At 41.3% G+C, this 14,234-nt stretch overlaps 1 protein-coding gene across 15 annotated transcripts in view; it reads left to right on the forward strand.

The window, feature by feature from the left end:
* Window positions 1-14,234, forward strand: part of CALD1 (caldesmon 1) — a 203,404-nt gene that overhangs the window by 165,569 nt on the left and 23,601 nt on the right. For 6 of the 15 annotated variants that reach the window (XM_075757335.1, XM_075757324.1, XM_075757313.1 and 3 more), the window contains 4 exons: window positions 4,829-4,972; window positions 6,579-7,563; window positions 8,211-8,294; window positions 13,251-13,399. In XM_075757335.1, coding sequence (XP_075613450.1) covers window positions 4,829-4,972; window positions 6,579-7,563; window positions 8,211-8,294; window positions 13,251-13,399 — 1,362 coding nt within the window. The remainder of the gene's footprint in view (window positions 1-4,828; window positions 4,973-6,578; window positions 7,564-8,210; window positions 8,295-13,250; window positions 13,400-14,234) is intronic. The other 9 variants (XM_075757415.1, XM_075757405.1, XM_075757426.1 and 6 more) reach the window with 2 other exon arrangements.

Below are 14,234 nucleotides of genomic sequence, written 5' to 3' on the forward strand. Positions count from 1 at the left end.
AGAGTCCATCCTCACCCCACCCATGCTTTCAGGAAGAGCCTGGGTAAATAGAAAGGCTTTCAAAGAGCACAGAAGGCCAGCAAATGCAGCTTCTTTAGAGTGAGTCTGGCAGTGAAATTTGTCATCAGGGACATTTTACTGACGTCCTCTGTCTGCCATCAGTATGGAGGTACACAAGTCAACAGATGTCACTTCAACTGCTGCGGTGTTAGGTAATGAAGGGTGAAGGTCTTAGAAGTAGGTTAGATTGCAAGTGGAGGTACAGCAGCTTGATACAGGATGAATGATCTCATTTCTTGGGGTGGACCACAGAGAAAATCAATCTGTAATTTATGTAAAGGCTTCTAGATAACAAAGTTGTGTGGGAAGGAGCTTGCTGAATAGGTAGTTGCATCTGATTGAGGTACATGTTGAGAGAGCAGTGCTGTGAATGCAAGGTGTTTTTGCAGGCAGGAGAAAGGGAAGACATTGGTATTTGAGTGAATCATGGGGGAAAGAAGAGGCGGATCTGGGCTGCCTGTTTAAGTTAAAAATCTAGTCTTAAAGGCTTTTGTTACGTTTGGAAATTTTTCACATATTTTTGACACCCTTGAGGTGGAGTCTAAACTCAGATCTACAGCTCTTCTTTCTCCTTGTCTCCTCTAGAATGGAGTAGTGTGAACCAGCTTAAATTAGGCATTTTTATTTTTTTTCCCCACTCCTGTGAAAAATGAAAAATAATTTAGATTCATTAGGTTTAGCTTATGAATCACTGAGGGCAGGTAGTGCTACAAATTATTAGGTTTCTCTATAATCAGAATACACACTGTCTAGAAAAGGGACCAGATCTTCTCTTATCTTTATAAAATGCCTACTGTAGCAAGCGCCTGAGCTTGATCAGGAAATTTCAGTGTTGTCATAATTCAGAAAATAATAATAACGTAGTAGTACCGGGCAAGAAACTCTGAAACCAAAGTGCCCCAGATACTGTTTGAACTGATTTGCAGTTTCAAGTGGAAACCAGTTGAAGCTGGATTGTATGAAATGGTTTCAGCCCCATAATCATCCCAGCTATTACCAAGCTTCTTACTGGGTTATAACTTTATGTAAATTCAGTGCTCAACAAAAATAGAGAGGATGCTGAATCTTTCTGAAGAAGTTCTGAGGCAGGTGGCCTATATTCCTAATCCAGCAGAGTTATTTTCTGCTCTAGGCTGTAAAGTCCCCCCATTCAGTTTGAGGGTAACATTTTAGACTTATTCAAATAATCAGGAGATTTGTTGTTGACTTCAGCAGGTTTGAGATTTCAGTCCTGGAGATATAAATCTGTCTTACCTGCTCAACAGGGCAAAATGTCTGTTGTTACTTGTTATCCCTACCTAGCATGGTGCAAAATGTAGATGAGATGCTCAGTCTCCTGTACTTGAGTTGTGCTGTGTAGGAAGTATGGCAGACTAATGCTTTACTAGAACGACTTACCAATAGCGTGCAGAGGTTACACTGCTTTTTCTTATGTCAGAAACATAGAGAAGGTAACAGGAGACACAAGCAGCACTCTGCTTTTTTCCCTTTCCCTTTCCTTTCAGTTGACATTTAGACCAAGAGCATGTTATCTTTGGTAACAAGGTGTAGGATGGTGTCCAAGTCATCATCTTTTCATCTGAATATTTAATAAGAGGTGTCGTGTATCAGAAGGCTTGGCATGAGATCACGCTGTGCCATGCTCCCATTGCCTGAGATAGAGACTTGTCTGCAAACACTTTGAACAGTTATGCAGAAAGTGAAAAATGGATATAAGGTTAGTTTAATTTAGTTGTGGGGTGTGTATGCATGGTGGGCAGCAAGGCTGTTCTCCAGGAGTGGAGAAACAACACAGGCCAGTGTGGATCATCAGATTTCCATTTGTCTGATATACAGACCTGGTATCTTGGAGTCATACTTTTTATTATTTGTTTACTTTTGCTCTAAAGAATGTCAAAATGTAGGCAAGTGCAAGATAAGCTATGAAGAGTTCCCAGATTGGTTTTGCTTGTGATGGGTAACTAGGGACAGTTGTAATGATGGGAGAGTGAGGGTCAGTCTTCCCACTCTCAGTGGAGGGTGCCTGAATTCATGTGTCTGCCTGTGGTTTACTCTATGAAATTTGTTTGACACCCTAGGCAATGGAGGAGAAGGCTACTTAGATAACTAAGAGAGAGTGATGTGCCAGCTGGGCTAGGGTGAATGAACTCAGTGTGTGAGGATTGAGAGAATGGTGAAATGAACACTGTTGTCAGAAGAGTGTATTTTTCATGGGAGAAATAGTATTTGTCTCACTTGCACCATCTTTCCTATGACTGAATTTCTTATGGAGAGTCAATGGCAGTTAGGGTGACTATGTTGAATCATTTCATAAATGATCCTGCTGTCAGTTTGCTGACAGAGTTGTCATTAGTCCGTTAATTAACATAGCCAACCTGAACCTGCATTTTCAGCCTACTCTAGTCGGTGGTGGCTACTTGGGTCCAGTCCAGCCAACCTTGTATTTCCGAGACAAGCAAAACAGCCTGTAGAAGTACAATCTGGGAGTAGCGTTAACATCACTGTAAAGAAAATAAGATACAGATCTATAAATTCTATTAGTTGTTCATATGACTATTTCCAGATTACTGGGGATGTTTCATGCATCCGTGGTGGTGAACAGAATGGAATGCTTAAGGTGATCCTTATGGGTGGAGCCCATATCTGGCGTACTTGCTTGCTGTAGGAAACCGCTGTGACATGCAGTGAGGCAGTAGATATACTTAAAAGGATATTGAGAGAGATTGTCAGCTTTCTTAACAGATGATCTATGTGAGAAGTGTCCAAGGACAGGAAATATGTATCTGTTTTCATTTGACTTATTTAATGGGTACCATTTGGTGGGAGTTTTTTGCTTAGGGTATTTTTTCTTTCCTTTTTTTTAGTTTTCCGAGCAACTAGTGGTTTTAAAAAGGCATTTTAAAGAGGCTTTTAAAAGTGGTTGTTCTGCTTGCTGTGTAGGAGTGTTCTGTGTGGGTACAGAGAGTAGGATAAACTATTTCATCCTCTTGTGGTCTCACTGCAAAGACAAATCTTGAGCCATAGGCACTGGGAATTGACTCAGTCATGGCCATTATCCAGCGGCCACAGGCTAAGAGCAGCATGCTCTCCTGTGCCCTTACATTTGGAGTTCAGAGCTAAAAAGATCATAGGCTTCTTGCAGCCAGAACATCTTACTAACAAGTGGGCTTTCTGTGGTCAGTTTGCTAATGCAGAGAGAGTCTCTTTCTTCTGCAAATTAAAGACCCCATTAGTTTATTATTGTATTCATATGCTTTCTGATCTAGACCTAAATGAAATGTTGATTCCCCTTTAAATTGCTTACAAGTGACAGGAAGTGTTTTTCCTTGCCTTCCCTACATCACCTCTAGTGCTTTTAATTCATCTCCTTGCTTTCTTCCTCTCTCCCCTACTGTGATCCTGCATGGCTCTGCTGCTCGTGGTTTTCATCCTCTTTGAGAGGAGCTGTTTCTACAAAGAAAAGGAGCTCTTGAAGTAGAACATGAAAGCAGCAAATGAAATCTTTCATGCAATAGGCCAAGAGCTGCATGGGATGAAAATGCTATTCGAGGTCTGGCAAGTGGCTCAGCCATATTCGTTTTTTAACTTTGATTTTTAATTTTTAAATGAAGATTGGGATAATTAAATCTCTGCTGAACTTATACTTTCACCCTTCTCTCAGAAAAGGAGAAAAGCAGGTCTAGAACAAGGCAATGGGCGAGGCTGGGACCCCAAGAGTTCAATTCATGACTAAATCAAAATGTTTTAGTTGCTTTTAATGTTAAAATATTCTTTGAAACACAAGTTTAACTGTGCTTCTTTTTACTTGGTGCAGAGCTTTTTTCTCTATGTGCACTGCTGTACAACTTACTTAATTGGGTGACTACATAAGGAAGGGTGACTTCTTAACCATTATGTATCAAACCATTGTTGGAAGCAAAGTAAATGAATGTCCTGACTGGATCTGGCACATGCTAGCTTCCTATTTCACTTTCCCTGCACAAAAAGATAAGAGGAATGCAAGCCTTTCTCTTTATCTCACACAGTAATAATGCACCTCAGCAAAGATTTGAATGGACCGCAGGATTATTAGGATTGTAATGTCTTGCTTTTCTTTTCAAGTAGGATGAAACTAAATGTAATCATCTGTTGGGTTAGATGAACACAATGTGTTCTCAGCCGTAGGCTTTCATCACAGCAGCAATCTTGTATGATTTGGCCTGGCAGGACTCTGGGCTCACAAAAATTTTGTAGGTGTCAGATGTTTGGCACTCAGATCTGAGCACTGAGAGCTGTTGTCATACTTGTGTTTCCCTGCTTTCTAGTCTTTCAGTTTTAGAATACTGTCACCATTTTAAGCATGTTATATTTAGAGGACACTAATGAAAAACTGCTTGGCTAAGTCCAGTTTCAGTTGTGTGGGCTTGGGCGATAGTCTGCTTAAATGCTGTTGTGTGCATTCTGGCAGGATCATAGTACAGTCTAGCAGGATGTTTGCTCAGCCTTGGAGCTGGGCTTTTAGGGTTTTGGTATTTTCTAGGAGCAAACTGACAGTGTGGTGTGGCTGCTGCCTTCACTATGACTATTTTGTCAAGTTCGTTTCTGAAACAGAAAACAAACCCAAGCTTTGAAACTATGCATCTCGACAGCTTATTTTCTAAACAGCATATGGAGCAGCCACTGCAGACATGCTTACCGTGCTCTGATCAACTGCTTTTTGAAATTTTTTAGTTACAGTGTCCTATATGCTACAGCCCCTTTTTTCCATATCCCTAATGCTCTGTTGCAGGCTGTCCTACCAGAGAAACGATGATGATGAGGAAGAAGCTGCCAGAGAACGTCGCCGACGTGCTCGACAGGAGAGGCTGCGGCAAAAGGAAGAAGATCTATCAGGAGAAGTAACGGAGAAAACAGAAGTTAATGCCCAAAACAGGTAAATGTCTGATGCTGTTTACTGACAAGTGAACAGTAATTTTTGTTCAGAGTCTGGAAGTATCTTGAAGAGGTCTGTTTTGCTACTTAAAATTTAAGCACCAGGTTTGACCATCTTTGCTCTGAAGAGAACCTAACACTGTGAGAAGCGTTACTGGCTGTGTCTACACAGCCAGTGTAGATGGTGGGAGCATCACTGAAGCTGAGCTTGAGACCATGCTCATAACCCATTCCCAGGGTGTCCTCAGGGCTGTCTATGGAGTAACTCAGCTGGGGCTCATGGAAAGAAATACCTCTGATGTATCCTGCTGTCAGATTCCCTCAGGCATGAGTGCTTCTGGACTCACAAACCTCCAGATCTTTTTTCCTCCTTCTGGACATGGCGTCCAGAAGGGCCAAGGCACATGGGATTGGTGGGCAGCCAGGCCTCAAGGTGCAGCTGAAACATGCCTGCAAGTCACTGGGTGTGAGCGCTAGACCTTGGCCCTCATCTGGCACTGTCAGGGTCATACAACTATCAAAAGCATATGGAGTGAGGTGCCACTTGTCACGAGCTGAGTGGGCAGACCTGGCCTTCCAGTTTTCCATCATTTATTCAGTTTCACATAGTCACAAATAATAGATCCAGATTTCCGGTAGACATAACACAATAGATAGAAGAGATCAGAAATAAACATTGTGGTATCAAGCTAATAGATACTGAGCACAACTAACATTCTAGTAACGACAAGAAGAATGCATATAGATAGGAAAACAGCAACATTTCTGATTATAGATTATAATCTTTTTTCCATAAGGGGGGTGGGCGGAAGCTAGAAAGAGGGAAGAAACCTACACACAGGAGAATTAAACAGCTGAATTTTGAAGGAGTCAAAAAACCTCCAGTGACTGAGAGCAACATCCAGTCCTGATACCTACAGGTTGAACAGCATGTCTTAAATTAGGTGCTCTGCTCACTCCGTTTTATAACAGATTATTGTCTCTGTACAGACAATCACAACCTCACTGCACCCTTAATTGCCAGGCTATTCCATTATGGACTGTATCCATGGATGCTGTTGCTGAACAGGAGTAGCTTCTTGTTGGTGGAGGAGTTCACTGAAGTCAGAAAGTATCTTGCTTGTGTAGCATCTTCAGAAATTTTGCCTGGTGGGAGGACTGTGTATAAGATACGTACGCCTCAGGCCAAACTGAAGGGAGCCTTAAAGCAAGCTAAGGTTTTTCCAAGTATTCTGCTGCTGGGTGCAGAGGGAGAGGATGAATTTTTCAAGGCTATTCATATTTCAGCTGCTCTAAGCCTCAGGGACCGTTCCAGTGCCTACTGAGGCCAGTAAGACTCCTGGGGACTTCAGCGGCTGTTGGAACTCACCTAGAAGGGAACCTTTCCAGGCTCTGACATTGTGAAACACCACAATCCTATACATGTAGAAATGCCAAAATTAATCCCCAGAACCATTTTGCTTAATTTTGAAGTATGCAACCTGTTATGTTTTCAAACCATGCAATGGTGTTACAGCAAGCATTTTTTCTAGAAACAGTTAAGCACATAGGTTGTTAGAAAGATTTTTTTTTTTTTTTTTTAATGCAAAATTGTCACTTTTATGTAGTGTGGCAGAAGAGGAAACCAAGCGTACTACAACCACAGGGGGAACAGATGACGAAGCTGCGTTGTTGGAGAGACTGGCAAGACGGGAGGAGAGACGCCAAAAACGTCTGCAGGAAGCCCTGGAACGTCAAAAAGAATTTGACCCCACGATCACAGATGGGAACTTGTCACTGCCCAGCAGGAGAGAAGTAAACAATGTGGAAGAAAATGAGACCATGGGGAAAGAGGAAAAAGCTGAAACACGCCGAGGACACTATGAGATTGAGGAAACTGAAACGGTTACCAAATCATACCAAAGGAACAACTGGAGGCAAGATGGAGAAGAGGAGGAAAAAAAAGAAGAAAAAGACAAAGAGGACGTACAGGAGGAGAAACCAAAGGAGGTCCCTGTAGAGGAAAATCAGGTAGATGTGACAGAAAAATCTGCAGATAAAGAAGAGGTAGTAGAAACAAAAAATCTAGCAATAAATGCAGAGGAACACAAAGCAGAGAATGATACAAATGCTGTGCCAGAAGGGGAGCTTAGGGATGAGGAAAAGGCTGAGGAAGAAAGGAAGAAAGCAGAAGAAAGGGAGAAACTTGAGGCAGAAGAAAGGGAGAGGTTAAAAGCAGAGGAAGAAAAGAAGGCAGCTGAGGAAAAACAGAAAGCAGAGGAGGAGAAGAGGGCAGCTGAGGAAAGAGAGAGGGCTAAAGCTGAAGAGGAAAAGAGGGCAGCTGAGGAAAGAGAGAGGGCTAAAGCTGAAGAGGAGAAGAGGGCAGCTGAGGAAAGAGAGAAGGCTAAGGCAGAAGAGGAAAAGAGGGCAGCTGAGGAAAGAGCAAGGGCTAAGGCAGAAGAGGAAAAGAGGGCAGCTGAAGAAAAGGCTAAGATAGAAGCAGAGAAATTAAAGGAAAAACAAAAGATGGAAGAAAAGAAAATAGAAGATAAACAGGTAAAAGAGAAGACAGTACAAGAGGAAAAACCTCAAGCAGCTTTCCTAAGAAAACAGGTACAGTAAACATTTTGCACCAAAATAAGACACCTGTGGTTTGTGAGAAATGTAATGCAAGAAAAAAAAAAAGATTGAATTGGAATTTCCTCACAGATCTACTCCTGCACTGAAATGACTAATACTCATGCTCTCTCTCTTGCTCTCGTTTTTTAAAAATAAAGCTCCTTACTTCTTACAAATAATGCAGTGCACGACATGCCTGACCTCACTCCATTATTCAAAGAAAATCTTGCATGTTCAGACCTCTGCATGGTTTTTTTGCTGCTTTTTTCTCAGCTGCTATAAAATGGCCTAATGCAGTAACATGTGAGGTGAAGGCAGACACTTCTTGGCACAAAATGTTATGAGCACCTGGTAAACTGTGTGAGGAACGTGTGTGTTAAATGCAGTCACAGGACAGGGCTCTTTGCTGGGACATGTGAGCATGATGGCACGCAAGGGAGAAAGGCCCAGATGGGGAAATGGGAGCATCTGGAGAGGGTGGAGGGAGCACAGCTACACACGGAGATGTGGGCACAGCAGCATATGATGGAGATGTGGCTGTACACAGGATTTGTATATGAACACAGTGTGGAGAAACAAAAGTGCAAACAGGTGCAATGTTTTTGTATTAAAAAAAAATTATTAAAACCCCAAAAACAAAGGGGGAAGAAAAAGAGGTTAAAGTGGAAGCTAAAAAGGGAAAATTACCAGATGAGAAGCTCCAACCTACCTCCAAGAAAGATCAGGTAACTTGTAAACCATTGATTTCAGTGTTGTAGGGAAACTTGAGATAAGAAAATAAATAAGGGACCTATAACTGAAAGTTGCTTGTTCAGCAGAGTACTTCAGCATGTGCTTCACTTAAAGAACATTGGTAATCCTGATGAAATAAATAGGGATGAAGCTACTTATGTGCTTAAAATGAAGTAAATGCTAAAGTATTTTGTTCTTTTGGGGCTTTAGAACCAAGTCCTGTTTGCTGTAGAACAAATATTTCAGGAAACTCAGTTCTGTCAATAATGCAAAGATGGTTTACACCCTAGGGATGAATTTTTCAGGACTGTATCAACTAATCATCCTTCCCTGGTTTCCTCCCACTTTACTTTGAACTTTTTCCCTATGAGACCTACTCTTACAATAATAATAATCTAGGCCCTTTGGCCACCTGACTGCCTTAACTAATGATTTTCCCCCAAACTGCAATGCCCCATGATATAAACTGTGCATACCCAAGATTCTTCTTTTGTTTTAAAGAGAATATCTACAAAATTTACTGCATTGCATTTCCACTGTAAACACAGGAGCTGGTGCCACGGTGTTTTACTGTATGGTAAGTAAATGAGATTTGGGGACCATTTACTCTTCAGGTTACAGCTGGACATAGGGAACCATGTTCAATGTTGTGTAGCAAGTGTGCTTTTGGTTCAATGCAGCAGGTATCAAAATACCTGCTGATTCTAAGCAGACATTGACACTGGTCAGGGCCTTGAACGTTTGGACCTGTTTGGGTTCAGCCAGGTCTGTGTGGCTTAAAGGGAGCCACAGCACAGAGATCTAGCATCAGGCAGCTCACTGCCTGTCCAGCTGCTTGGGAGCATTGAGGGTTTAGAGAGTCCGGTCCAGGGTCCTTAGTCGTTGGATTAATTTGGAACATGCTGTAGATGCTTAGCTCACCCTCAGAGAGTCATGAAAGCAAATCATGTTACAAGGTTTTATGTCCAGTTGCCTGGTTTAATCATCGAAGGCATCATATTTTGGGTAAGGTACACATGAGATTGAAAAGGCAGATGAAGTGATGAAGATGGTTAGAAGAAAGGTTCCTGTTGAACAGGGAGAGAGATTGCAATACTAGAATAAGTTACTCTAGAAAGGGGAAGAGTTAAGAAAGACCTAATGGAGGTGCTTTAGAATAGTCCACTAGAAAAACTAAACAATCACTCTAACCCAATTGTGAAAGCAGAGGAGAGAGCTGTGCAAAAAATAAGGGATGGATTATATTAAAAGCTCTTATAAGACAGAATCAGATTGTAATATTCACTGTGTTGCACACAATCTTTGAATGCTACAAACAAATGTAAAAAGTAGGCTGTAACTGACCACAAATACTGATTTTGAGGAGGACTTGAGACACAATTGTCCTCCTTGTGTTTATGTGGAGCTCAGTCAACTCTCACTGAAGCTCTCATCATGCTTTTAAACCATAGCCGTAGGGCTAGATTAATCCAGGAAATTGGTAAGGCTTTTAAAAGTAACTTGTGATTTTAGTGCTTCCATTTTTGAATGCTCAAGATGAGGTAATTTAAGAGAGTCCCACTTTTAGTGCAACGCTGAATACCCGTCCACTGAAAGGTAAATCTTTTGCGTGTGTATCAAGCTGAGCTTTCGAAGTGTTTTGCTCAGTTTTGAAAATCTCAGTTGTTGCTTCTTGGCTCGCAAAGAAAAATTGACAATCTCACACTCCAAACCAAGTTGAGATCAGGCTCAAACCCCCCCCTCCCCCCCCGCCCCAACTTTCAGGGACATACAAATTCAATGAGCCTATTTCTGAACCACATATGCAGTTAAGAGGATGGCAGTGTATCATGAAGAAAGAATACAATGTACCTACGTAATCAGATTTTGCTTTTGCAGTTGTGCAACACAAGCACATATCCTTTCTTAGTGGCACCAAAATCTGGCCCTCAAAGTTCAGATTTTGATGAAATTAGAAAGCAAAATCTTTTTTCAGAAAATTCTTTTCTGAACTTCTCCATAATTTTTGATTCTCAAAAGCAGCCTGGAAAGTTCATGAGAACAAGCTTTCTCATGATGCGAGACTCCTGGTATTTCCTGCTTCCAGTTTGGCTAGACGTGCCGCAACAGTTGCTTTTCTCATGGTATTTGGGTATGGTAGTTGGCTCTAAATGGAAGCCCTAGACCCAGATGCCCACAGCTTTTAAGTCACCAAGTAATTGAACCCAAATAAGGAATCAAATTTGCCAAATGGCCCTAACCTCAGTAACTGATTCGCTGCGGTCTGAAGGTGTTCAAACTCTAGATTTAGAAATCTCAACTCTCAAATATTAGCATAAACGCCCTAACAGGAAAGAAGCAGTGTAGAGGAAGATTAAAATATAAATAAAGTTGGGAATCAGCTAAACATGCTTTTGGTCATGTTCTATCTTGTCTCGATGGTCAAGATTTATGAGAGCATGTGAATTGTTTTCAGTTCAGGTAATACTACCTGTCTACTCCAACTGGAGTCAGTGTAGTCCTTTTTACTGAATTCAACAGAAGCTGAATTAGCCTGTAATTCAGGGAAGCACTGAGACAAGGGAAAGTAGTTTTTCTGTTGCCTGCCTTTGGAATGGGACATAATGGTTTCTGCTTCTGTGCTAATCAATCTCTGTTTTGGCATTAAAATTAGTAGGAGAAGGATTGGGCCCAAAAGCTGTGAAATGTTTCTGTAATATCTTGTTTTATCGTTTTTTTAAATAAAAAGACCAAGCTGTATTAATGGTTTTCTCAAGTGCAGACACATTACCATAAATCCTACTGGCTTCTGAAATGCTATTTCCTAACCTATCAATTTTTAAAATGTATCGTTTTAATATTATTTTTCTCAGTGATTTCAATTAAGATGTAACAGATATACCCTCCCCAGTGGACTTCAATACATCAGGCAAATGGAAGTATTGGCTTTTTAATGAGACTTAGAAGGGTCTTGATGAAAATGTCAGCAAAGGAAATCCTATGCTCTCAAAATCCCAACGCAGACATCCTGGCATGTGAAATCTTGCAACAATCAACATCACTGTCTTCAGTATCGCCCTGACTGGAACTGAAGGGTTAGGATATTGTTAACAGGCAGCAGAGATTTTTGCTGTGAACACAATCACCAGCTACAATCTTGCCCAGATTTGGGAGCACCCAAAGATGTTACTGTCTGATGGCATTCATTAGGCTCAATGAATAGCCCTGGTTGTCTCAGCCCAGCTCCTGGAAAACAGAAACCATTCCTTGAGGCTGCTAGCAATAATGGCCTTGTTAGCTAGCAGTCACAGCATCATGGCCAAAGAATGCATGGTCACGGAAACTGAACTCCCCTCTTGTCCGTCAGGGCGCTTCTGCCAGGTCATGGATAAAGCCAGTTGGCAGGAGAGGGTGGCGAAAGTCTGTGCTGCCGCTGCCTGCTCTCAGGACAGAGCGAATATTTCTGAGCGTTGTGTCCAACGTCCCTCACCAGTGGCAAATTTTCTCAAGTAGTTTAACCACCCAGTACTCATAGTGCGTGCCACCTTGGCATTGTCCATTGTATGAGTTTCTGTGAGTGAGCTAACTGGCCTCAGGTGAAGTCAGAAGCTGGCTTTGGGACTTGACTCAGCAGCTTAATACAACACCTTAGGAGGATCTTGACTTTACGACTCTGAACTCATCCTTTATGGGTAATATCGCATCTCCAGCCATTGTACTTTGATGAGGAAGGATAGAAATTTGATTTGTGTGTCTATTCGGTTTTTTTATTTCAAGGTGCTGCTTGGAACACCATAAAAAGCTGCAGTGTTGCAGACAGCACTGTTATGGAAGTTCTTTTTCTTTCTAGTTGGCAAATAGGATGGCAACAGACTTCCAAGGGACAAAAGTATTTTTTTGTGAAGGTTGTCATATGAATTTTTCACAGAAGGTATTTCTTGCTTATCAGCTAGAATCTTCCTCCAACATAGTAGAGCTGGGGAAAAAAATAATATTTGGAGGTAAATGTTTCATCTGCTGCTGTGGAAGTTTATTTAGACGGGTAGTCTAACTGAGTGGGAAATCAGTCCATATCTTCCTCCTCTTATCAGCGTCTAGCCATGACTCAGTATGCTGGGGTCAGGCCATCTGTGCTATTGATAAATACTTCACGTTCATAGCTCTGAAGGAATACGGGAGAGTGAAATCCATGCACTAAATATACTTGATCACTATTCAGAATTATTGAACAAAGCTTTGTAAGGATAGAAGGAATTTTTGCTCTAGTGTTTCCAGAGGGAACATTTGCTTCTTCATAGGATTAAATATTCACGACTGGTAACACTGTGCGTGACTAGCCCCTGGTAGGACTGTGCTTTTTGTCAGAGTAAGTTTTACTCTGATATAAACATAATTTTGTGTTTTGGCCATTATTCTTCCAATACTGAAGTATCCATCTGCTATGACACTGGAATGTGTGAGCTTTGTCTAGCAAACCTGACAATCAGTGAAGGTTATGTGTTATTTTTATTGCTCCAATGCTCTAAACCTTGTACCGAGAATGTATCAACAAGCCCAGTCCCAAAGAATTTGCAACCTAGAATCTTAATAGGCAGCAGGTGAAGCTGCAGCGGGAGAGAAAAAGGTTGGGGTGCCTCAGTGGGGTGCAGTTGCAGAATGAAGCAATGTGGTAGCATAGTCCCACAGCCGCAACAAACTTTCACAGAAGACTGATAATGTTATTCAAGATCTTTGCATCTTGAATTCAGATCAGGACAGCAGAGTGGTGATTGGTCACAATTTAGAACTTTACAGAGTACTTCTGCCATAAAACACACGAACATGTTGAAGACAGTTGCTTAGTTAATCATTAATACAAAGAAATCTGTGTTCCTTAGCTGTTATTTGGAATGCCTCATTGTGACTTCTTTTTTTTGTTTGTTTGTTCGTTTTTTGTTTTTGTTCTATGATTTACGGTATCTCCTGAGCAGGTAAAAGATGACAAGGATAAAGGAAAAGCACCCAAAGAGGAAATGAAAAGTATCTGGGATCGTAAGAAGGGAGTTCCTGAACAAAAGGCGCAGAACGGAGAGCGTGAACTCACTGCCCCAAAACTTAAATCTACTGAGAATGCTTTTGGGTAAGTTCCAAGTGAGCATTATTCTTGCTTATGTTACAGCAGAGCAGGGGACCGTCTCTTTAATAGCCTTGTAGCAGCTGAGTAGAAGACTTTGGCTGGCAACATCAGCAGAGGCTCTAGCGTTTATTGCGTCATGGGTATGAATTAAGGCTCTTTGCCTATTTTCTAACAAACTGCCCCCACATTGTTGCAGGTAACAAAAGGAAGTACAGAAAGCAGATGTGAATAATAGCCTTGCTCCCTCAGTAGATACGTGGCTTATTTTCGCTCTGCTGGGGTTTTCCTTCCTTGAAGGACATTTATTTCTAATATCTGCACAGAGGCCAGTAATGACCACAGCCAAGATTTTGTGTTTTCTAATTTTTTAAGTCAGATTTCAACCTTTACTGATGTAACCTATTTCCAATTACCTGCCTGCTTTTAATCAGACTCTACATATCAGCATGGAGCACAGTCCAGTTCGTAACTCTTGAAAGAGCTTTTTTGTCTTTTTATAAGCTGTATCACAGTTTGATTTTTATTCTTCTTTTCAACGAAAATTTGGCCTTATGGCTATATTGGGAAATTCAATGAAGGTAACAAATTCCTAGTGAAAAGTTTTTTTAAAAAAGGATTCTGCCTGCTAAAAGGAGGGGATATGTGAAGCAGAGTAGAAGTTCTTCCTTTTAGCAGAAAACAGGAATGAATAGGTTAGGAATCTATTTTTTTTTCCTTCTGCACATCTTTTCCTCTTTTACATTGACACAGGCAAAGAAAAGGTTAAGCTCTCCAGGCACTTGAGAAATCTGTGTATGACAGATGGAATTTGCTGTTGTATCTCAGCATTCCCCTTGTG

This window comes from Balearica regulorum, chromosome 1 (genome assembly GCF_011004875.1).
Source record: "Balearica regulorum gibbericeps isolate bBalReg1 chromosome 1, bBalReg1.pri, whole genome shotgun sequence".
Lineage (NCBI taxonomy): Eukaryota > Metazoa > Chordata > Aves > Gruiformes > Gruidae > Balearica > Balearica regulorum.